The sequence below is a fragment of the Hipposideros armiger genome, unplaced genomic scaffold (genome assembly GCF_001890085.2).
Source record: "Hipposideros armiger isolate ML-2016 unplaced genomic scaffold, ASM189008v1 scaffold_1066, whole genome shotgun sequence".
Taxonomy (NCBI): Eukaryota; Metazoa; Chordata; class Mammalia; order Chiroptera; family Hipposideridae; genus Hipposideros; species Hipposideros armiger.
The window spans coordinates 272455-296890 of record NW_017732416.1 but is presented as its reverse complement, the minus strand read 5'-3'; the positions used below and the strand labels follow the sequence as shown (position 1 = coordinate 296890).

At 38.2% G+C, this 24436-nt stretch overlaps 1 protein-coding gene and 1 non-coding gene across 4 annotated transcripts in view; both read left to right on the top strand.

Moving 5' to 3' along the window:
• The first annotated feature begins 10812 nt into the window (after window positions 1–10812).
• On the top strand, window positions 10813–10894 carry TRNAS-AGA (transfer RNA serine (anticodon AGA)). The gene has a single exon. It is a non-coding gene; the product is annotated as a tRNA-Ser (tRNA).
• A 406-nt stretch (window positions 10895–11300) lies between these two features.
• The window catches only part of CFAP418 (cilia and flagella associated protein 418), a 25910-nt gene continuing 12774 nt past the window's right edge, over window positions 11301–24436 (top strand). Inside the window, exons 1-4 of one of the 3 annotated variants that reach the window (XM_019632010.1) lie at window positions 11301–11535; window positions 15899–15986; window positions 18727–18791; window positions 19338–19403. In XM_019632010.1, coding sequence (XP_019487555.1) covers window positions 11363–11535; window positions 15899–15986; window positions 18727–18791; window positions 19338–19403 — 392 coding nt within the window. In that variant the 5' untranslated portion in view covers window positions 11301–11362. Of the gene's footprint in view, window positions 11536–12082; window positions 12983–15898; window positions 15987–18726; window positions 18792–19337; window positions 19404–24436 lie in introns of those variants that run through there. The other 2 variants (XM_019632011.1, XM_019632012.1) reach the window with 2 other exon arrangements.

The window sequence follows — 24436 nt, the reverse complement described above, 5'->3', positions numbered from 1 at the left end:
TCATACCTCATATCCACATCCTAGCCCCTGGAACCTGTGAATGTGATCTTATTTGGGAAAAGGGTCTTTATAGGTGTAATTAAGGATCTCAAGATGAGACCATCTTGGGTTACCTAGGTGGAACCTAAATCCAATGACAAGTGTCTTTATAAGAGACACAGGAACAAGAGAAGTCCATGTGAGGACAGCAGCAGAGATTGGATTTATACAACCACAAACCAAGAACCACATGGAGCCCCCAGAAGCTGANAGAGAGAGAGAGAGAGAGAGGTTCTGTCCTATCTTCTTAAATGTATTTCTCACTGTGAGTCATAGTCAAAAAACCTGGACGCCTAAGCTCTAAGAAGATTGCCAGGAATGTATGTATACAGGGGGCAAGGAGGATATTTGCATATTTCCATAAGGGACAACAGTGTGAACTGGGGTGGCAGGATTCAACAGAAAGGGCTTTGTGCAACAGATATGTTTTCTCTGACGTAATCTACACTGGAACATCCTTCACCTGTTCTCTCCGCCCTCGAGAGGGATCCCTTGGAGGCCCCTTCTGACTTGCCTATCTATTTCCTTACTCTCGGGAGGGTTAACTTCCTTCTCGCACCCCCTCCTCAGGGATCAAACAAAGTAGTCTTTGCTATTTGGGTTTGTTTTAAAGTAATGAAACTAACTCCTCTCTGCTAGGTCCAGTAGTCTATCTGTTACAAAGCAGTGTCCTGGCTTTGGAGAGAAAATATTAGACAAGCCCAGAGAGGTGCGAGGCAGCAAGGATAGTGTTTTGCTCTTGGGGTCATCATTAGAGGCCAGTCTGGCTCTCTCAGTAGCTCCACACTTCTGCTGCCTCCAGCTTGGGCTCTCATTCAGCTCTCACAACATTCCTGCCAGGTAAGTACTATATTACTAACCCATTTTTTTTAATAGATGAAGAAACTGACAGAGAAGATAAACAATGCCTCCAAGTACCTCCCACCCTCAAGCTAGTAAATGGGGAAAATGAGATTGAAACTCAGGCCCTATGACTTCTAAATCCACGTGTTCACCACCATTAGTGCATTTCCTTTCATTAAATTATGCTTCCTTTAGATTAAGAAAGCTATCTTTTTTAAAATTTATTTTAGTTTATTCTACTATGGAGAGTATGGAAAGCATAAGTATTTACAAGCCACAGTTACATAAAAGGAGACTGAAAAACAAGAAGGGTCAATGTCTCAGCCAAGATCATAATACAGTAACAGAGCTAGAAGTAAACCAAAACTAGCAAGGCCAAGTGACAAACAGCTGTTGGTTCTGAGAATTTTAGTCTAACTGTTCTTAGAAGTGTGGCTATTGGTCTGGATTTCAGTCAGAGGCCAGTGTGTAAATTCATTGCATAACTCCTTCCTTGAAATATAAACTTTTAATCTTTTCCTGGCTAATTGAACTTGGCATTTTCCTTCACACTCGCATCTCATCTTCTTTGTCAATGCAGGGTGGTTGCTGGAGAATATTAAAAGAGTACAGACAGATTCTACACACAGTGGAGAATTGCAATAACTGTAGAATGATACAAACTAGCAAGATTAGTGTACACTCAAAGATCCTGAGCTAGAAAGATCCCCCACAGACAAGAATTTAAGAATTAAGTTATCATGGGGCCGGCTGAGCGGCTCAGTTGGTTAAGAGCTCGCTCAAAGGTTTGAGCTCTGAGCAACAGCGGTTTGAGTCCGGCCCAAGCTGAGCTGCCACTGAGCTGCCAACAGGTGGCAGGATGGCTCAGCTAAAAAAAAAACAAAAAAAACAAAGAATTAAGTTATCAGTTGAGTACATTTGTCTGCCAAGTCCTTGTAAGTAATTAGAAATTCAAATTAAAGCCAATTCCTACCCTCATCTCAGTTTTTTGTTTTTATTTTGTTTAATGTGGAGGAGAAAAGATAACCTTAAGATAAATAATGAAAACATGTAAAATATAGTATGGCATGGTAAAATGAATATGAGTTTTACAGTTAGACCCAATTTCAAAACCCACATTGTATGACCTTCTGCAAGCAAGTTTGCCTCTGTCCTTATTTCTTCAGCTGTGACATTAAATAAGTTATATAAAGAGCTCAGAATATGGTAGGTATCCAATAAGTTGTATTATAGATATGAGAACACTATACCTGACAACACAATCATTGCCATGAGGCATGCTGAGACCTCAATGCCAGGCTGACAAGAGGATGGAAACCACTCCAGTATGGCTCAGGTTAAGAGAACTGACCTGACCTTCAGCTCATATGTGGGAAAGGAGTCCATCAAGCAAAGTCACAGTATTTAAAGGCAAGCTTGGATCTGATACAGCCTGACACTTATATACCCATGTGGCTGGAAATGGAGGCCTGGAAAGACAGTAAGAAGGTGTGAGCTGTGGAAATACTCATAGTCAAGTGGGTGACAGAATTTGTTTCCAGACAGACTCATCATGTTGAAACATATCTTTAGCCAGAACCAAGTGACGAGGAACTGATCTCCCAGGAAGAGGGGCCAGCACAGGCTCAGAGTTTGTCAGGGCACTTGTGATAAGCTAAGAAATGACCCTAAGAAAAGATACCCATGTCAAATCCCTGGAATGTTACATCATTTGGGGAAAGGGCCTTTGCAGATGTGATTAAGTTAAGGATCTTGAAAAGAGACATTTATCCTGGATAATCTAGGTGGGCCCTAAGCCCAATCACATGTATCCTTATAAAATGAACACACTGGGATGACAGGCACAGGAGAAGGAAATGTGAAGACGGAGGCAGAGATTGGAGTGATGAGGCTACAAGCTAAAAAATGCTAATAGCCACCAGAAGCTGAAAGAGGCCAGGAACAGGTTGTCCCGGGAACCTTCAGGAGCAGTGTGGGCCTTTCTACGTCTTCATTTCAGACTCTGGCCTCCAGAACTGAAAGAATCCATTTCAGTTGTTTTAAGCCACCAAGGTTGTGGCAATTTGTTATTGGCAGCCCTAGGAAACTACTTCAGCCCTGGACAAGGTTTTGGGATTTGGACACAATTTCAGCCCAAGCACAGATGTGGAGTTCAATCTAAAAGTAGAGTTGAAATCCATCACAGGGGTGCATGCGGAAGACAGCAATGTCACTCTTTGCCCACTGGATACCAGACTTAGGCTGTCCAGATCCATCCAGATCCAACCATGATGAAGAAGAATGAGGAAATCCTAGGTTAGCCTAGAGGCTGATGGGGTTCATCCTGCCGGTAGAATATTTCAGTACCTATAGCAGGTAGGGCAAACAGGAACTGGCACAGCAATCAGTTACATTCTGCCAAAATGATAATGTCTTATAGACCCTGGCTGCATACAGTCTGAGATGATGTTGGTTTCAGAATAAAAAAACAAAAGGCCAGAAAATACGCTGCTCATGTTCTGGAAGGAATCTGTGGCTTCATTCACACGCTAGTCACATGCCGGTAATGAGGGTGCAGAAATGAACACAGCCCTTGATGTCCTGGAGCTCACAGTCTGCTCTGGCTGTCCTCTGTAGCCCCACAGCCTCTCCCAGAACTGAGACTTCCCTGCGTGCTCAAAGAAACTCATTCTCTTTCAGCCAAGTGCTTGTTTGGCTTGAAGAAACCACACTGCACCCATATTAGTTAGAACTTGCCACCTCTACAGGCTTCCAACTCACAGGTCATAGAATCAACCTCACTATTAGAATACAATGGGGGTTCTCTGCCCCCAATAGTAGTATCACAATACGATTTCAACGTAATATTCTCAAAAGATACACTTCTCCCTCCTTTCCTAGGCACTATAGGAGAAACAAATACATATCAGTTATAGTCGCTGTCCTTATATGAGTGTGATAAAAAAATTACAGTGAATGTTGAAATTTTTAAAAAATTTATTACAGTAAAAGACACATTGCCATTAAATCCCCTCAAAATACTCCCCCTTGCTTTGAACACACTAATCCCATTGTTCTTGCCACTTTCTGAAGCAGTTCTGGAAGTCCTCTTTCGTGTCTTCAGTTGCACTGTCGTGGCTGCCTCAATGTCCTGAATTGATTCAAAATGTTTACCTTTCATGGTCATTTTGACTTTGGGGAAGAGCCAGGAGTCACTCTGTGCCAGATCTGGTGAATACGGTGAGTGAGGACACACAGCAGTGTTTTTCATTTGACAGAAATTGCTGTGCCAGAAGTGATGTGTGACACAGAGTCTTTCCATTGTGATCACAAAATACAATGGATGCTGCTGCAGAGTACCAATGGGAAGGCAGGGATCTTCAATATGCGAAGCAGTGTGTCAAACCTTAGTAACAGTGCATGACAAGTTTCAACTTGTTCAGTGCAATCAGTCGAGTGTGAGCTATGGTTGAGAGAAGATGTGTTTTAAAGTGTTCCATAAATCATCCTCCATCATGACAATGCTCTGTGTCACACATCACTTCTGGTATATGTCAATTTCTGTCAAAAACATTATGATGTGCCTTCATCCACCTTATTCACCAGATCTGGCACCCGTGCAACTTCTGGCTTTTCCCCAAAGTCAAAATGATTCAGGATATCGAGGCAGCCACAACAGCGCAACTAAAAACAATCACAAAAGAGGACTTCCAAAACTGCTTCAGAAAGTGGCAAGAACAATGGGATAAGTGTGTTCAAAGAGAGGGGAGTGTTTTGAGGGGGATTAATAACAATGTGTCTTTTACTGTAATAATTTTTTTAATTTAAACATTCACTGTATTGTTTGATCACACCTTGTATGTAATATGAGATCTAGACATAATCACTAAACTATAGGGCAATGGGGACATTACAGTGACATAGACAATCAGAGATTTTAAAAACTTGATGAGATGAGCTATCTTTTCATTAATATGTCAGTCCAGGCATGAAAGAATTCCAAAATGTGGAAATCTGATATTAAATTTATATCATCAAACTTACAGCCATTAGAAATAATCTTACCCAGCATAACCAGCATGATAATAAAGTAAGACAATGTAATGAATGGTTGCAATGAAAATCTCTTAATAATCAAAAAATTTCTAAGTTGTTTCACTTCTCTGGCCATGATTGTTTCATCTGTAAAATGGAAAAGACTTATATGTAATCACTAAAGTCCTTTCCAGCCCCCAAATATTTCTTGGGAAGTTCATTGTAAGAGAGAGAGTTCTGTTGGCTTTATCCTTAGGGACTTCCCATGAGCATTTTGTGTTGGTAGAGAACTTCTAGATTTCAGAAACCTAGAGGTATCTTTTTTAAAGCCATAAAGATTGGTTGACATGTGGTAATGTGACCAAGGAAATAGAGCAAACTTGTCTACTTAAAACCCAGGATACTTCCCTAAGAGGCAACATGGCCAGTCGGGGGAATGGAAGACTGATAAGCTCTGAGCCTAAGCCCAGAGCTGTGAGACCTTTCAGATTGCCTCTGCCAATTTGGTCCTCACTTTGCTTTCATTATAACACCTAGCTGAAATTCCTACACATACACACCCCACAGCCCCCCAACTGATCCTTTCTTTCCCCCCTTGAATCAGGTTTAACTTTCTGAAGGTTAAAACTCATAAAGCAAAAAATGATACGAGACAAGGAAAAGGAAAGCGACAGCTATACTCAGAGAACTGTAGAACTGAAAGGAATATTTTAATGTTAAAGCCTCAAAAAAGGGCTGGATTACTGACTCCTCAGAGGTTTGACTGGTTTGAGAGACATACACTAGCATTTGCCTCCTCAAGCTGATCTGTTTGTTGGTTGCTATGTGGATGGTGATAAAATATCCATTTGGGTGGGGTCAAAAATTGTATTACACTCAGATAGCACATCTGTGAATACTGGCCATTTGAACAAATGACTGTAGCTCACTAGGCCTCTGTGCTGTCAGAGGCTGCTTCCCGAATACCAACTTTGAACCTAGCCCTACCATATGGACACATGGGGTCAATGAAAAATCGTGTCCAAGGGGCCCAAAAAGCATGAGAAGTTCTGGCAAAAGTGACAGGTTTTATCCAGGCTGCTGAAGAGAAATTGTACTAGGCTAGAAAGACTAAGGAGGTGCACGCCTTTGGAACGTGTCTGTGGATCAAAATACACCCTAACAGATTCTTGAGAGAGCCCCTGGTGGCCGTGTTAACCTTGGCATTGTTATCATTAAAAGGCTATGCTCATTTCTGGCACCTAACATTGGACACATTGACAGCAACGGGGTTGATGGAAGAGGAAAGAATCTGTTTTGCAGTTTAAAAAAAGAAAAAAGTTCTCAGATTTCTCAGGCCACTTGAAATCACGCCAGAGAAATGCTTGATTTCAGCATTCTTAAGCTCTCTGCGATGATGCCGCAAGTGGTGTCCCCCACGTGTGATGATGTATTTCAGGGCCAGAGTTTTCTCAAGATGTTCCAAGCCTGCAGGCTCCTGATCCTTTTTCAAATTACGAAGATGATAGTATCCCAGTGAGAGCTGTGATTAGTCTAAACTCTCCACAGCTGTGAGAGATGAATGTACAAATTCCAATAAAGATTCTGCGTGTTCTGGACTGAATTTACCTACATGACATTGGGGCCTAACTCAGGGAGTACTTAAAAAGAATCAGAGCTGCCTCAGTGCTATTCCACTTCTTCCATAGGATCAGCTGCTGGGAGGCTGGAAACTGTTCTGGGAGGATGCCTCCCCTCACACCACTGTCACTACTCAACAGTGGGTATTTATTTAGAAGGTCTGCGATGTGTGCAGAGAGAAGCAGCGCTGGAGAAATTAAACCCAAGTACCTGAGAATTCAAAGAGGCCTTGTAATTCATTATGTGAACAGCCAGGAGGATTATCAAACAACTTCTAATTGCAGGGTTTGGCCTGGAGCTATGTGGGACAATAATACCAGCTGTATCACCACCTCTAACTCCTTTAGAATGGTGCTAGCTAGAAGGAAGGCTCAGAGCATTCTTCAGTTACTTGGAAGAGCCAACAGGGCTTTGTTTTCTTATTTTGGATACCTTTTCCCTAAAATACTTCCTTGGTATACTAAGTAAATGTACTCATACATGGCATGACCCTTTTTACCATGTTTAATGATTGTATCATCTGAAGATACTTTGGTTTAACTCCGTTATGAAACATCTGATGCTCAGCATGCTTTCCAAGACTGGTAAAGACTTAGGTGACAAAGACTCACATTACTGTTTGCACATATTAACAACTATGGAGGTAATAAATAAGATTCCTCACTTAGGAAAACAAAAAGAAAATACCAAAGAAATATATACACTAGTTTCCCTTTATCCGCAGTTTCACTTTCCACCATTTCATTACCTGTAGTCAACCATGGTCCAAAAATATTAAATGGAAAATTCCAGAAATAATTCATAAGGTTTAAACTGCACACTCTTCTGAGTATGTGATGAAATGTCATGCCAACTGGCTCCGTCCCACCCAGGATGTGAAGCATTCCTTTGTCCAGCATATCCACACTGTAAACACTACCCACCATTAGTCACTTAGCAGCTGTCTCAGTTAACAGTTGACTGTCATGGTATCACAGTGCTTGTGTTCAAGTAACCCTTGTTTTACTTAATAAAGCACAAGAGTAGTGATGCTAGCAATTCTGATACGCCGAAGAGAAGCCATAAAATGCTTCCTCTAAGGGAAAACGTGAAAGTTCTCAACTCAGTAAGGCATTTTATCACCTCATAGCTTCACGATAAGAAGGGTGAGTACAGTACAATAAGATATTTTGAGAAATAGAGATCACATTCACATAAATTTTATTACAGCATATTGTTATAATTATAACTAATTTATTATTGTTGTTAATTTCTTGCTGTACCTAACTTATAAATTAAACTTTATCATATGAGGTCGGACAATTAAGTTTGAGAACTCATTCTAGAAAAAGTATTACATACCTCACTGCCGAATATCACTACAGTCCCCTTCGAAGTACTCCCCTTGGGAAACTATGCACTGACGCCAGCACCTAGTCCACCCTTCAAAGCAATTTTGAAACTCTTTTTTTGGAATGGCCATCACAGCTGTAGTCATATTATGCTTGATGTCCTAAATGTCATCAAAATGTCTTCCTTTCAATATTTCCTTTATCTGCGGGTAAAGAAAGAAGTCACTGGGGGCCAGATCAGGTGAGTAGGAAGGGTGTTCCAATACAGTTATTTGTTTATTGGCTAAAAACTCCCTCACAGACAGTGCCATGTGAGCTGGTGCATTGTCGTGATACAAGAGCCATGAATTGTTGGCAAAAAGTTCGGGTTGTCTAACTTTTTCAAACAGCCTTTTCAGTACTTCCAAATAGTATACTTGTTTGTCCAGTTGGTACAAATTCATAATGAATAATCCCTATGATATCAAAAATGGTTAGCAACATCGTTGCAACAAGTTCACGAACTTAATTATCCGATCTCATGGATATGCATGCATAGCAGAAAACATAGTATATATAGGGTTCAGTACTATCTGCAGTTTCAGGAATCCCTTGGGGACCTAGGAACATAACCCCACAGATAATATGTGGGAGTACAGTAATATGGTTTTTATAAATTATTTTCTAATATGATTTTCATGAATGCAGAATCTTCTGTATACATATTATGTACTTACATTTCCATTGTTTAGAGTCCACAGAAGCACAACTGGTATTACTCTTGACATCTGGAGATTTTTAATGGTGCACTAACTATCATTTTACAGTTTATCACTCAGCCATACACATAACATATGTGATATGTGGCATTTCTCCTTGTACACAGACTTTTCTCTCTCTAATGCACAGCAGAAGTACAACACGGCTAAAGTCAGGAGACCCAGTGGAGAGTTAAATGAGCTATAAATGAAATTTTGAAAACACCAACCTCTGGATGATCTATATACGGTATTTCCTTAAAATGGGGATGGGAGTGAAAGAAGGAAATAAGTTCCAATTTTTTTTCTAGTATTCATACGAACAAAACACACAACCAGAAAGATTTCCTCTTTTATCTTTTCACAGTCTTTTTATGCAAATCTACATGCTAATTGATTCTTTCAACTACAGTTTACTCTTAAACAACCGTGGATTTGAACTCACCTGGCCCACTTATACAGGGATTTTTTTTCAAAAAATACCTGTACTGTATCCATCCATGGCTGGGGAGTCTGAGGATGCAGATGGCCACCTGTATGCATTAGTCTACCTGTACCATTTTATATTGGGGGACTTGAGCATCCACTGATTTGGGTATCTGTTGCGGGGAGTAGGGGGCGGTCCTGGAAGTAATCCCCTGCGGATACCAAAAAACAACTAAGTTTTAGCGAAGTTAAAATTTACAGAGGATTTTTTACTGCATGGAGATCTGCACCCCTAAACCCCTGTGTTGTTCAACAGTTAATTATACTGGCACATACCACCTTTGATTTCATCTTTTCTAAAGAAAAACATCAAATCCATTCATTTAAGCCTGTTAAGCTGGATGGCAATGATGCATTATTCGCCTTGGAACCATGTTGCAAGGGCAACTTCAATATCAAGTGGCTTATTACTGTCTCTCAGCTGGAGGACAATTCCAAATACAATCACCCTGCAAGGCAACTTGGGGGAAAAATTTTTTTTAAAAATTGAGTGAGAAACCATACAATATGCCAGAATTCTAACCATTAAAACAAAGCTGCGGAGAGAACAACCAGCGCAGCCCTAAAGATAAGGAGTGTTGGTTGCAGGGGATATTCAAGGTTGGTCTGATGGTAACATTAGTGGTATGCTGGTAAATGTTTCACAACCAGCTCTTAGGGAGAAAAAGCCATATTTTGTAACATTCGCAATTTCTCTGGTGTAAATACACCCAGAAGACTGATTTCAAGCTACCCAAGTGACATTACTGAATAAGAAGTTAAGAAGAAAACTCATGATAGCAACCATTGTATATAGTATTTCAGATACAATAGAGGTAAATAACTTCAACAGCATAAATTATAGTAAAATGTAGTGAAATAACTAGACCATGGTGATTTTTGAGCATTATTTTTGTTTTTAACATAGTTAATTTAATTGTAAGTTTATATAATGTAATTTTTAATAATGGTTGCATTTAACAACTGGTTTGCAAAATTCGTGAAACTTTAAAGATGAGCTCTAATGAGCAGGTAACATTTGCTCCAGCACAACACTGCAGGCTGCTCTTCAGGGACATTAAAAATATTTTGAACAAAGACAAACCAAATAAATGAAGTTACTAAGTCATCTGGGTCAAACTATCTCCAATTTCCAAAGGTACCAAACTCTTTGCTACCCGACTTTAGAAGTACTCAAAGTTCAGGTTACACCGTGCATAGCATCTATAGGAATGCCATTAAATTACAATACCTGACATTTTTATCACACATTACACTTTTCAAAGCAGAGCTCTTATGGAACGGTGGAACAGTATGACCCTGCATAATGAATTTAAATCGGTCGGTAATAGCATTTTAGTGCCTAGTAGATGAAAAAGAGGAGTCCTGAGAGCTGATCATCTAAGAGCAAGGCCGGGGAATGGAGCTGGAAGTAACGAAAGGAAGCTGAAGGCTGATCAGGTTCTATATTCCCTCCCGGAAACAGCTCCATCAAAATGCAAGCAGGTGTACAGAGTACTGGGCTTTTCTTCCTCTCTCCTGTTTTCTAACTCTAACTTTACATTTTTTACTAGATCAGTTTTTTCTGATGGAAAAAAAAAATGTTGGATGGGGTATGCTCTAAGAGTCCTTTCAAAAATCTAAAATTATTCTCTTATGTGACAGAGCAGCTTTGCAATGTTTTTCTCCCCATCCAAACATGTTACTGCAGACACTTGTGTATAGAGTCTATGTGGATTTTACCGGTGCAACTGGCAACAGCAGTAGTCGTGGCCGAGTGGTTAAGGCGATGGACTAGAAATCCATTGGGGTCTCCCCGCGCAGGTTCGAATCCTGCCGACTACGGGAAGCCGAAATTTTGCGGGTACCTGTTCTCATTTTGTAGTTTTAAGGTTTTCCACAGATCACTTAAGGAATTTACAAACGGTACAATACAAAGAGACCCCAATGAAGCCGGAAGAGGAGTGATGGGGGAGTTAGGGAGTAGTGTGATTGTAGTTACAACCAGAAGGGGGAGATGGGACCAAAAAGCGTCTAACAACCTGGAACGAAGAAAAGCGAAGCGTCCTGAGGTCGCGCAGGAAGAAACAGCTCCGACCTCCAGCCCCGCGAGGACCCTGGCGCCACCAGACCTCGGGGACCCACAGTGTCCTTTTGTGCGAGCGTTGTCGGCGCAAAGCCCTCACCAACGCCAGGGCCGCCGGCACGGGAAGGCACGCGCATGCGCAGGGGTGGGCGCGGCCGAGGGCGCGCGCGGCGGGTTCACGCGTTGCGCCCTGGAAACTGGAGCCGGGAAAGACGTAACGACTCAAGATGGCGAAGGGTTTGGACGAGCTCTTGGATGAGGTCGAGTCCAAGTTTTGCAGCCCGGACCCACTGAGCCTGGACAAGGTCGAGCGGCCCAGAGGCTGCGGCGGTGGCGGTGGCGGTGGCGGTGGCATCCTCAGCAACGACTGGAACCGAGGCGAGGCGAAAGAGAATCTCAGGTTAACGGGCGGGAGGGGTGGGCTGTTCTGGTCAAGCCTGCTCCAAGGCCTGAAGCCGCCCCTCCGCCCGCAGCCTCCAGCTCTTCCCCGTTAAGGCACAGACCCTCAGTTCCCCAGCCTCGGAGTCTCGCACACCTCAACTCCTTGTCCACGAGGACTCTGGCATCTCGCTTACCGAGGCCCGACCCCGCCCCCGGCAAGTCCCAGAGAGCTCACCACACAGCCCAGAAGGTCCTACAGGAGGTGAGGAGAGGGGTGCTGCTTAGGCGCCCTCTCCTGAGCCGCGAAGACGGCTCTGTTCACCCTGTGAGGTGCCGGTACAGAGAACCTCAACCCATCGTCTCTGACCCCATCCCCGAAATAGAATAATCCCTGGACCAACTGTTGAAGTAAACGATTCTGTTGTATTGTCATCATTCGCTAATTTTTGTTGTTCTTTTGGTTTTTTAAAGTTTATTGGGGTGACAATTGCTAGCAAAGTTACGTAGATTTAAGGTGTACAGTTCTGTAATACAGGTATATCACGTTGTGTGTTCACCACCCAGAGTCAGTTCTCCTTCCATCACCATGTATTTGATCTCCCTTAGCCTCCCTCATCTACCACTCCCCGCCCCCGTTTTTCTTTAGCTCAAAGAATTGGGGGAAATTTCTTAAGTCTTTTGGGTTTTGATCCGAAAAAATTACCGTTCAAATTTGTCAGTCTTTTTGCTACTGTAGTTATAATAGGACTTCTTTGTCTCATTTCTCCCCACAATCCCAAAATTAAAAAAAAAAAAACAGAATTTCGCGTCATAATGAGAATTGCCCTTCAAAGTGATAACTTGGAACCTCTGCAGTAACTCTCCCTAGAACCTGTTGGAAACGTTTGTGGAAAGGCATTCTTGTTAATTTATGGCTACATCTGTGGTTTTTGTTTTGGTGTGCATGTGTATGATTTCCCAGAAATATTACTCAACTTTGTTACCCAATTTACCAGACTTACCTCTAATGACGTTTATTTGTTTACAAAAATTCACTCTCAGAAGATAAATACATTGAAAAGATTCTAAAGTTCAGAAACAAGTTCTAAAAATTAGTTGAGTACTGGGCACCGTTCTAAAAAAATAAATGTAGAGCCAAGTAAAATACCTACTTTGAATGGGCTAATGTTCACTTGATGGGATGTTTATGCAAATATCACTCATTAGTTTGTATATTAGTATCTTGTATGCCGGATGCCCTTAAGTACTCATTCCCAGCACATCTACTATCAGTATCCCACAGCAGTGTCACCTTGCGATTTCTTTTACCCTTTTTGTTTGTTCCTTTAGGGAATGGAGACAGTTTATCAAAGAGCCTTCCGGAGCCTGTTCATCTTAGGAGAACTAGTGTGCAGAGGGTTAGGATATCTTCCATCAGGCAGCTTAAAATGGAAAGGGCTGCTAAGATGGATCCTCTCCAAGCACAGGTCCTTTTATGCCTCTCTCCATAGCCTGTTACTGTACTACTAAAATCCATCCGTAATGCTTCTAGCACCCCATCCCACCTAACTACGTCAGATTTTTCAGTAATACACTTATGAAAGTTGTAGCAAACCAGTACTGTTGTCATGTGTTATAATTTTGCGTTTGGCAATGTAGTTGTAAAGATAAATTATGCAAAAAACAGCAACAAAGACCCTAAACCTAATACCAAATACAGTCCCCACCTGGTATATAATGTCAAACATTAAAATTTTGTCCTGAGCCAAAGTTGATATTTAAAAGTAACAAACCTAATTATGTTATGAATTTATTAGCAGGTGACTAACTGCTGATTATTGTATAGCAATGTAGCCTGTATCTTTTCCTTATAAGAGTTAAAATACTGAAATTGTCTCTTAAAATGATAGATCTGCAAATAATAAAATAAATGACCATGTACATCTGGATACCAGGAACAATTGATAATGTAAGTGGTCAAAACATATGCAATTTTTTGAAGTGTTCAAAATGATAAAGAGAAATATGTGATTAATTTTTTAAAAGACTAAGCCAGGTTGAACTGCAATAGTAATAAAGAGGTTCAGGATGATACAGATGAGAATATTTATAAATAATACCATAATCTCCTAGGTAATATCTATAATAATAGCTAACATTTATTGACTGCTTTGTATATGCTAAGTGCTTTATATATGGTATTTCATTTAATCTCCGCAACCCTATGAGGTGAAATGTCATCCCGTTTAATTGAACAAACCAAGACTTAAAAAAGAGTTACTTGCCCACCGTCATATTTCCAATTCTATCAGAACATTGTAGATCTAGATTTAAGCTTTTATGTGTCTTCCACATTTAATTATGGGTTTCAAGTGTTTATATTTCTTTTATTTGGACTATACCTTTTATTTTTGACAAAAGCTATATATTATATAATAAAGATTAAACTATAAGAAACAAAGGTACAGATAGATAATGTTTATTAACCTTCGATTAAGATTATTATATTACAGTATCAAAAGACAAAAAAATAAAAATATATTACACTGCCCTTTAAAATTTGCATGAGTTCTCAATGAAATGATGGCTTTATTTTTTCATTTCTGTAGCAAAGCATAGACAAGTGTAGGCATCATGAAATTGTGTGATCTAGTAACAGACCAAAATCTTATGTAGGCTGTCAGTTTGGATCCCTAAAGGTACTGATTATGTTGGTAAAGTTTGAATGCATCTGATTCTTGAAATTGTGAAATTGCATGAGAAAGCAGAACCCAGAGACTATATCATGAAAACCAAAGGAGGGGAAAATTTCAAGACATCTTTAGCAACCTGCTGTCATAAAAGGTGTTAGTACCCAACAATGTCAGATGCTTCTAAAAGATTAAAAAGGATTGAAAATGAGAAAGGCCATTGAGTGTAGTGATTTGGTCAGTAGTGACCTTTGAGAAAAGAGTTTCACTATAGTTGAGGGCTGTAGAGGCCAGAGATAAAATACTACACCTTCAAGAAGTTTTAAATACTTGTCTAGATCTCCTTTTTTACAAATAAAATGTTAGAGGTTCAGAGAGATTAAATAATTTAAACTAGGTCAGTAGTTCTCAACCAGTGATGATTTTACCACTCGAGGCATTTGGCAATTTCTTGACATTTTTGATTGTCACAGCTAGGGAAGGGTGTGCTACTGGCATCTGGTGGGTAGAAATCAGGGACATGGCAAAACACCCTACAGTGCACAGCAGCCTTTTTCTCCCCTCCACACACACCCCCCAAAGAATTATCTGGCCCTAAATGTCAATTGTTCCAAGGTTGACAAACCCTCATTCAGGTTACCAGCTGATGCTAAATCCAATATACTTGTAAGGAAGTAGAAATAATGAATATAAACTGCTCTTCAGGAATAAGAGAGGGTGGCATTTTTCAAGAGGGTTTTTTGGAGTGCTTCTTTGAAAAGCAAAGGCTTAAGCATACTTACAAGTCAGGGTAAGAAGTCAGTACAGAGTGGAAGACATTAAGGATAAAAGGGAGCAACTAAAGAGGCAAACCCTGGAAATAGGTGGAATCGCGTTCACTGTAAGGCAGCAGTCTCTGGATTTTCTTACATTAGATTAATTATCTTACTCACAAGTAGTAACAAGGGCTATATAAGCTAATGGTCCAGTAAAGTTATGAAGTTGATGTACGGCATCTGTAACGTAAACTCAAAAGAGTTTTATGTGTTAAGTGTACAGACTGCCTTAGATTCAATTCCAAGCCTCTCTCACTATTTGATGTTGAGTGAATTTCTGAATCTCTGTCTGTTTCTTCATTTATATAGTAAGCATTCAGTAAATGTTAGCTATTAAATAGAAGTTCCATGCACTAACAGTTTATCAATAAGCCTGCAATGGCTTTACCTGCAGAAGGTAGAAAGGTAGTTGAAATATTGTCAAGCAAATATTTCTCTTTTTTTTTTCTTGTATTGATCATTTGAGTATATAACCTTTGGCTCCTCTAGTAAAAAGATTTTATTATGTAACTTACAATGAAACCCTTAGGGAAAAAATTAGAAAGACATTAAAATTATCTTTGTTTATAATTCTCAGGTTCTACTTAAAATTGTACATATTTTGTATTCTTTAAATAAGTGGTTGATGTTAAAAAAAAGTACATGCCCAGCTTTCTCTTGAATATAATTTATAGCTTTAAATGTCTTAAGTATGTAATGATAAAGTACATATGTGAATTTGTAACTGATAAACTATATTTTTCTCTCAACAAACAGGTTATGTCCATAGCAGGAAAAAATTAATTAACATCACATTTATCCTTCTATTACCAACTCTTAATAGACAGAATTTAAACAGAATTCTTCTGATACTGCCTGACTCTATCTGCTCTTAAGCTTCAGCTGTTTTGTTTTTCAGATCAACAGAAACGTTTAAAAAAGAAGATGATCTTGACAGTCTTATTAATGAAATATTTGAAGAGCCCAACTTTGATAAAAAACCCTTTGTAAGTCAAGTGTTATAAATGTGCAATGATTTTTTTCATTATTTCAATACATGTTTAGAATAGCCTGAAAACTTATGAAATGCACAAGTATCTATAGTCCTTTGCATTCTGAGAAATACAGTCATCTAAATAAATTATTCCACTTAGAGTTGTAGAAGAAATAAAATACTAGAAACTCTCAATATGTGTTTGGTTATTCATTTCTCAGCAAGAATGTGAAATTAGAAAAGCTGTTAGAACAAATATCAACTCATAGTTGAAGTTGGTTACCTATATTTATTTGTAGACTCTAAGAACACTTTTATAAAAGACCAACAACAGTTTTCATTATAGGAATATGCTTAGCATCTCAGATGCAATGTCATGGCCGTTATCCCATGAACCATGAGTAAATTGTTAACATTTTAATTTTTAAATGCTTGTGTATGAATATCAACTTTATAAAAAGCTCATAAAATAATATAACAGACACCTATATATATGTTTACCACTCATGCTGAACATATATTAATGTTTTGCCATGTTTGCTTCTCTGGATTTTTTTAAAGAAATAAAAATTATAGCTTAAGAATTCCCCAAATCCTACTCTACTGCCTTCCTTCCCAGAGGTAATCACTGTTCTTTCTAGCCATACTTTTATACTTTTATTACGTATGTATGTAAACATAAACAATTTTCATTGATATATAATAGCTCTTATGTAACTCTACCGCAGTTTATTTATCCAGTTCCCTGGTGATGGACATTTAGATTGTGCCCAGTTGTTGCTCTTAAAAACAATGCTTCTTCAGATATCTTTAGATGTCTTCTTTTGCCCATGCACAGGAGTTTCTCTAGGATGTATAAACTTGAAGAGGAATTGCTAGGTTATAAGGTGTGCTCATTTTCAACTTTTCTACCCATTGCCAAAGTGTTTTCCAAAGTGCTGTATCATTTATATTCTTACCAGCAGTGTATGAGAATTTATATACTTTGATTTTTACCATTTTGGTGATTGCAAAATATATTTGTTAGATTTAAAATAAAGACCAAATGGGAGTCTAAATTACAAGGACCACAAAGAAAAAAAATCTAAGAAATAAATATAATACCAAAGGTTTTGTTAAAGGGAGGGAAAGTTAAAACAACACAGTGGACTGAAAATCACTAGGCAGTGATGGTGGTAAGGATATGGATGTGGGCCATCTATGTTTTTGTGAGACAGATGAAAAATAAAATGACTAGTATAGATCTTAAGATCTTTATGTCTCTAAATTTAACATTTTTAATTCATCTGAGGTAAATTAATAAGCTGATGGACTAGTTGACAGGTTAAGTCAACACAATAGCAATGGTGTTGAATACTCTGCAGACAAGAATGCATCATGAATGCTGAATAGCAATGCTAATTTAATAGAACAACTACATGATGTGATACATTGATCATTTGAGCAATTATTAAGTACTACAGGGTGCATATCTGTACGTGGGGCACTGTCTTCGGTTTAAAGCATTTCAGCAGAAGGAACTACTCTGGCTTGGCTTTTAGATACTCAGATTTGAAATAGAAGTAACTGCTACAATCATGAAGAAATAAACTTTTGTGTACTTTTTCTATATGCTCCTTTTTTCAGTTATATCCAATTTTACAGCCTGCAAGGGAGAAAGCAACCCAAATAAACTTCTTAAGGAGAACAGGTCTTTGTAAAACATTGATTGGATGAGGAAAAGTGTCTGTGAATGGCCGGTGCATGCCCACCTTGTCTTCAGAGGCCACATCATGCTCCTAAGAGTACTGTTCCTTCCCCCAATGCTTGCCCACTCTGTTATGTTTCTGAACTGCTCTCAGACCCACACAGGGAAGCCCAGAAACACAATAAATATCACAGTATGCCAGCTTGAAGTCATAAGTGTGAGCCTGGATGGTATATGAAACATGCTCCAAAAAATAGAAACTCATGCAATTATTATTTTTCAGACATGCACCCAAAGTTTTTCCAGTTCTGTTTAACATCAAATAAGAGTTAAGAGAAATAGTAAAATGAAATATTTTTGCCTCCTTAAATTTCGTTACTTACTAGGTAGAATGAAGGCATGTCTCTGCATAGTTTAAATTGCCTTTTCTCCATCTCACTTCCCCTCTGGCGGTGGTCCTAGTATGTGGGTTGGTTTATGTTGTTTGGTACCATATACCAGTTAACACTTAATAAATGCCTGCTAATGATGATATGTAACCATATAGGAACTACTGTGTTGTTGTGATTATATAGCTACATTTTCCTTGAATGCCTATTGGTTGATACCTTCCCATTGGATCAAAATTAATATTCCTGAAGTTACCCAGGAGTTTGGTTAGTTTATTTTTAGTTCAGGTGAGTACCATTCACAGCCTTTAAAAATGAGTCAGGTTTTTTCCTCCTCAATTGAATTTTTCCAGGATAAAATTTTAAATAGAAGGTCCTTCATATTAAATCATTGAACTTTAGTATTAACTGAAGAGTTATAAAGTGACCCTAATATTAGCATGCTAATAATGGCAGTATATCAATTTCCTAGACTAAAAGAGTAATTTGCAAATACCTCAGGGAAGCCTACTTCCCTTTTGCCTTTAAAAGGTTTTGATCATTGTTTTTATTTCAGAAACTTAAAAGTGATAACAAAATTTTTGTCATTTAAAAAATATTCTTGTTATAAAGAATATTAGTTTTCATGTTACAATTATCTAAGTTATTCTTGGCCTTTTATTTTGTTTTTTTAACAGAAATTAAAATCTAAATCTTCAGGTAACACATCTGTCAGAGCTTCCATTCAAGGCCTTGGTAAAAGGTAAGCTGAGATTGCTCTGGTGAATTATACACACTAGTGAGCAAACACTATGAGCATAGTCTAGTTGATTTTATTAACATTTAAACAACAGTGACATTTCACAACAAAGCACTGGTTGGCTTTCAGGAGAAAGACCAATAGCAATATCTTTAATATTCTTATGGTCTATGACCTCTTAGTGTAAAGGAACTTGAACGGGAGATTATTGCTATTGTAAATTTTCTGCCATGTAAAGAAAAAAAAAAGGTAAATGAACAGTTTCTCAAAATTAATGTTCTGTTATATTCTTCAGTATTTACTTTGTCCCTTACATTGTTTGGCAAACACATTTTTCTGTGACTCATTTTAACTCCTTGAGTGTTCCTAAGTATACTGGTTATATCTAATAAAACAGTGATTCTGGAATAAATACCTGTTTAAAATAGTTGGCTTGCTCAGGAAAATATACAATTTGATTACAAAACTATAGAGTCAATGAGGCCAAATTAACTTCTCATATTTCTTTCTTGTTATTTTATTTTTCTCCCATCTGTTGAACATGTCTAGTTGCAGCCCAGTGTACCTTGGTGGAAGCACTGCTCCATGTGGGGTTGGAACAACTACTTCACAGAGGTAGGATGTCAGAAATATACTTTCTGGTTAGGTTTTTCCAAATTGATACCCTGTTATATACATTTTACTGTAGTTCTTATCATTTTGGCCTTAATCTGTTTCATAATGAAAGGAATATTTTATTAGCCAACCCAAGAACACTTTATGGAAATGTTTGTTACTCTTGGGCAATAGCTATTTAAAGCTATGATGTTGGGTATGTGTTGTTCGTTATGTTGACGCCCTTTTCTAAGCCCCACTTGAAGTGCCTGGATCATTCCAGTCCCAGCTTGGTTTCTACAGGACACCAGGAGAATAAGCTGCTACTTGGCCATTTTTCCTTCCAGGTGGTGGAAGCCAGTGGCTAAGACAGGTAAAACAGTGTGGCCTTGCAGCTACATGATATGTTACCCACACTGATTTGGCCAAACAGCATGAAAAGTTGCAGATCTGTGGTACCCAAATAGTTGCTTGCTTTTACGTATTTAAAAACCAGAACCTTCCTTTCTTTATCCCTTCCCCACCACTTCTTATACTGACTGTCTCACTCAGTACGTCTTTCAAGGCCATCTTATGGCCCTGACGCCACCTATCCCAAGCTCATATTGACCTCGTGCTTCTAGCATATTGCATTCTCATTGTCATGTAATGGGGAAACAGATCGGTTTTAAGCAAATCTTTCTGTTGTCCTGGTACTTTTGGTTCTATCTTTGCAGAGGCCTACTTACTTAGGTTATTATTTTTTTGTCTAGTTATTTCTAAAACACTTCCTATTTTCTGATAATTTTGGGGGGGAAAGAAAAGACTTAAGATATATGATTGCATTGACCACATTTCAGGAGGGATAACTGTTACATTGAATAATAGAAGTAGGATCTAAAAAGACATAGTTGGAGAGTTGTGGTTGTGCTGGCCTAGATCCTAGGAAGCCTGGAAAGAAGGACTGTAGGAACAAAAGGAAATGGGGAGTCTGGGGAAGCCTGTACCAGGAACACCAGGCAGCAGACAGGCTAATAGCAGTCCACTGGGTGCTGCCTGCTATACAGGTTGTAAAAATTGATAGCACATGAATCATCATGCGTTGAGGACTGTCTATACAGAGAATCAGAGGTACAAACTGCCCTTAAAGAAGAATGTAGTCTGGTTGCTGCTGATCCTGACTTACCTGTGTCAACTCAGTAGGACTGTCTTAGTCATTTCCATTTCCAAGAAAATGATTGTTATATTTCAGCAGTAGGAATCCTATATTCTGCTACTACTTTTCCATTTTATCTCAGAATTTATGTATCAGTGTTTACTTACAGGTGTCTTCTGATTTTCAAAATGGTCTTTAAGATAATACATTCTGTTTTACTCCCAGAACGTCAATATTTCATTAAGATTTTCTTTTACACAGTATTTTTTACATGTTCCTTGATTTAGTTCGAGTATAGCAGAGTCTTGTTCCAGATGAAATTTCAGTAGACAAAAGAATGGCCTGTTTTTCAGGTCAAGGGTCCTGTTATATGATATTGACCCATGTGAATACCAAAATCCATCAAACCCCATTCCTACTTTTTGCACAGCTACAAGAGCAGAAAATATATACCATTTGCATATAGATGCACAAGTAAATGTTTGCATTCATAGATCTTTTCCTCACCTATTACAAAGATACCAGTCATTGACCACCATTTTCATGACACAGATTCTACACCCACAGAAAGATAAGCACATACCTGTTCATGTGCATATAAAACATTTTATGTGTGAAGTGCTTTATACTGTCCAGAGCGCTTTTGAATATACGCATATTGGTTCAAGTGCTTCACAGAAGAAGAAAAAAAAAGATGGAGATAAAGCAAGAATTTTTAACCCCATTTTGTAAATGAGGAAATTGGTATTAAACTCATCAAACACATATGAATTAACCACCTGCTTGCTAGGTCATAAGTTTTGAGTAAACACACAAATAAATGAACACTTCCTTGTCCTCGAGCTTTCAACCTCAAGGAGGAGAGAGACTAAACAGATAATTCTACAGATAAGTATTTAACTTCCACATAATATGTAATGTGAAGGGAAAGTACTATAAACATAGATAATTGGCACCCTAATGTGAAGGGTTAGAGAATGCTTTCCTCAACAAGTAACATTTAATCACATTACAATATGAAAAATGAGTAGGAGTTAAGCAAAGAGAGAGGACCGTAGGAGCCAGAGTGTATGCCATGTTAGGTGATCTCTAGCTGGGAAGGAGTGTTGGAAGAGCAGAAAGCATCCAGGTGAGCTGGAGCGTAATGTGTGGGGAAAAGAATGGCTCCTGATGGGGCCAGAGAGGTAGTAGAGGGACATTTGGTTGGAAATCCTGTAGTCCTATGGAGGATTTTTTAAAAAGTATGTCATATATGCAGTGGAAGCCATTGGTGGTTTATTTGTTTGTTTTTAGCTGATGAAGTGACCTAATCACATTTGTGTTTCTAAAGAAAGTCATTTTGACTGGTGAATGGAAAATGGATTGGAAGTTAGAGGGGCAAGATAGGAGAGGACCCAGGGAGATGAGAAGACAATAGTTATAATGGTCCAGGAAAGAGATGATAATAGTAGCTGTGATCTGAGTAGAGGCAGTGGCTGTAGGGAAAGGTGTCACATTTGAGCTTTTTAGAATCTAGAATTGACAGAATTCAGTGAATTAAATGGCTATGGGAGGTAAGAGAGAATGCTGTCAAGAATGATTCCTAAGTAATGTGCCTTGCCCGGGGTCACATTTATTATGACAAAGCAAGGATTCAAATATGTAACTTGATTCCTACTCCATTATGCTTTCTAGCATACCAGTTTGCAGAAGGCCATGTAATATAATGTGTGTAAGGGGAGAATCTTTGCTGTTTTTGCTGCTGCAGCTGCTGTGATTTTCCAGCTGTCCAAACAGTAAGATTACCCTAGTCCACTGTATAGATCTGACAGGAGTTAACTGAGAACCGCAGCGTACATAGGGTCTGGGCACAAGACTATATTGGGCTGGATTTGGGGCATTCCACCATAAACATCCTTAAAATAGTAAAGATTCTACTTATTAGCTGGACAAAGGGACAAAGCTGTTGGTGACACCTTCATATTCTATTCCCTCCATATTTTAGAGAAAGAAACCTGACAATTTATCTTTCATTGGAATCATGACTTTCAGATATGCTCTATATATACATAGTTATGTAAGAGAAATAGTTTTAAACCCTGAAAATAAGCGTGATTTAGATGCCGAGGGCACAAAGGAAATTGAGTCTATTCTGCCTATTATACATGTGTTTTATTTGTTTGATTTCTGGTTAGAGTTCTGCTTTGGGAGTAATGCTGAATGATTTTAGAGTGTAAAGATTTGAGTCTTTTACCCAGTTGGTAGAAAGGAGAAAGAGTAGTAGGAAACGTGTTGGCATTAATAAGGTATAGATAAAACCAAGGCATTATTTTCAAGCCAAATTGAATTTTACTTTCCTAAGTATTTTTTAAACTACTTGTAAGGCTGGATTATTCCATAGACTGGTACTAATTATGATCTAAGAGAGTGAATCGAGCAGCAGAATGATTTCTTAGCTGTAAGTTAGTTTTATTTTTCTCAAAGGGCAGTGTTTGTAGGAAAATGTGGTAGTGTGAATAGATTTGAATAAACTACTAAATTTTAAATTAAATTAAAAAGCTGTATTTAACATTATGGTTGAGATTTTACACATACAAAGTGTCAGGAAATTCAAAATTATAGTTCCCACAACAGCAATAATTCAGCCAAATTGCACATATGTATTAAGGCATTAAAGTTAACACTCTGTGCAATCATGTAATAAACTACATATGCATAAGAAAGCAAGTTATGGCAGCTTTGGGAACCATCATTTTGCATTTCCTGACTTATGCATTCAAAATTCAAGTTCAAATGTGTATGAATATAATTGTGCTGAATTTACATATGTATGATACAACTTCATAAATTGCTAAGTTTGAAAGAAAATATGGAATTGCTTATGAAACTTACATAGGTTTTGAATGTTTAGTTATTGTTATGATTAATAATAATTTTACAAATAAAAAGCATTTATTCCCAAAGGAAACTTTCAGCCAAAAAAATTGCAGTTTTCAAGTTACCATATCTGAATTTTAAGGGAAATACATGGGGGGGAAAAAACTCTAAGGATGGGTTTTATTTTATTATTTTTTAATTGCCGAAGGATTATATCCTCATTGAAAAAAGTAAAACCAAACTTTAAAAATGTGTAAAGATAAAGATAATCATCTCCTTCCCTCCCCTCCATTCCCACCATTCCTGAGACAACCAGTGTGAGCTGCATAGTATACGAGTATAACCTTCTGATTTTTTCTCCATGTTCTTACCTTATAAACACCTATATAGGAATTTTTATTTGGTTGCTTTTACCAAAGTAGGATCATGCTATATATGTTACTGTGCACCTTGCTTTGGACATCCCTCTAGGTCTGTGGATACATTAATTCTCTTTATCAGCTACCTAATATTCCATAATATAAATGTACTGCATGTTATTCAGCCTTTTTCGCTTTTTGGTAGATATCCAAGTGGTATCTTGTTTTTAGCCACTTCAGCAATACTGCAGTAGACATTCTTGAGATATGTGCTTATATTGGTACTTTTAGTTACGTATATGCAATAACTTCCTCAAAATGGGATTGCTAATGCAACAGCCAGGGATAATTTTAACTTTAAAATAATGCCAAGATTTTTCCCCAAAGGTTATAGCGATTCACATACCCACCAGAAATGTCTGAGAGTTCTAATTTTTGCTAACTTAATTGGTAAAAAAATTTTTTCGTGGTTGCTTTAAATTTTAATTATTTATATTTTACCTTTTAACAAACACTATGTGCCAGGTACTGTTATAAACACTTCATCAATATTAACTCATTGGGTTCTCATAATAATTATTCTATGAGATATGTAAGTATTATTAGTATCCCCATTTTACACATAGGGAAACTGAGTCACAGAGAATTTAAATTACTGGACTACAACTAAACAGTTAGTAAATAATGGAATCAGTTGAAGATAG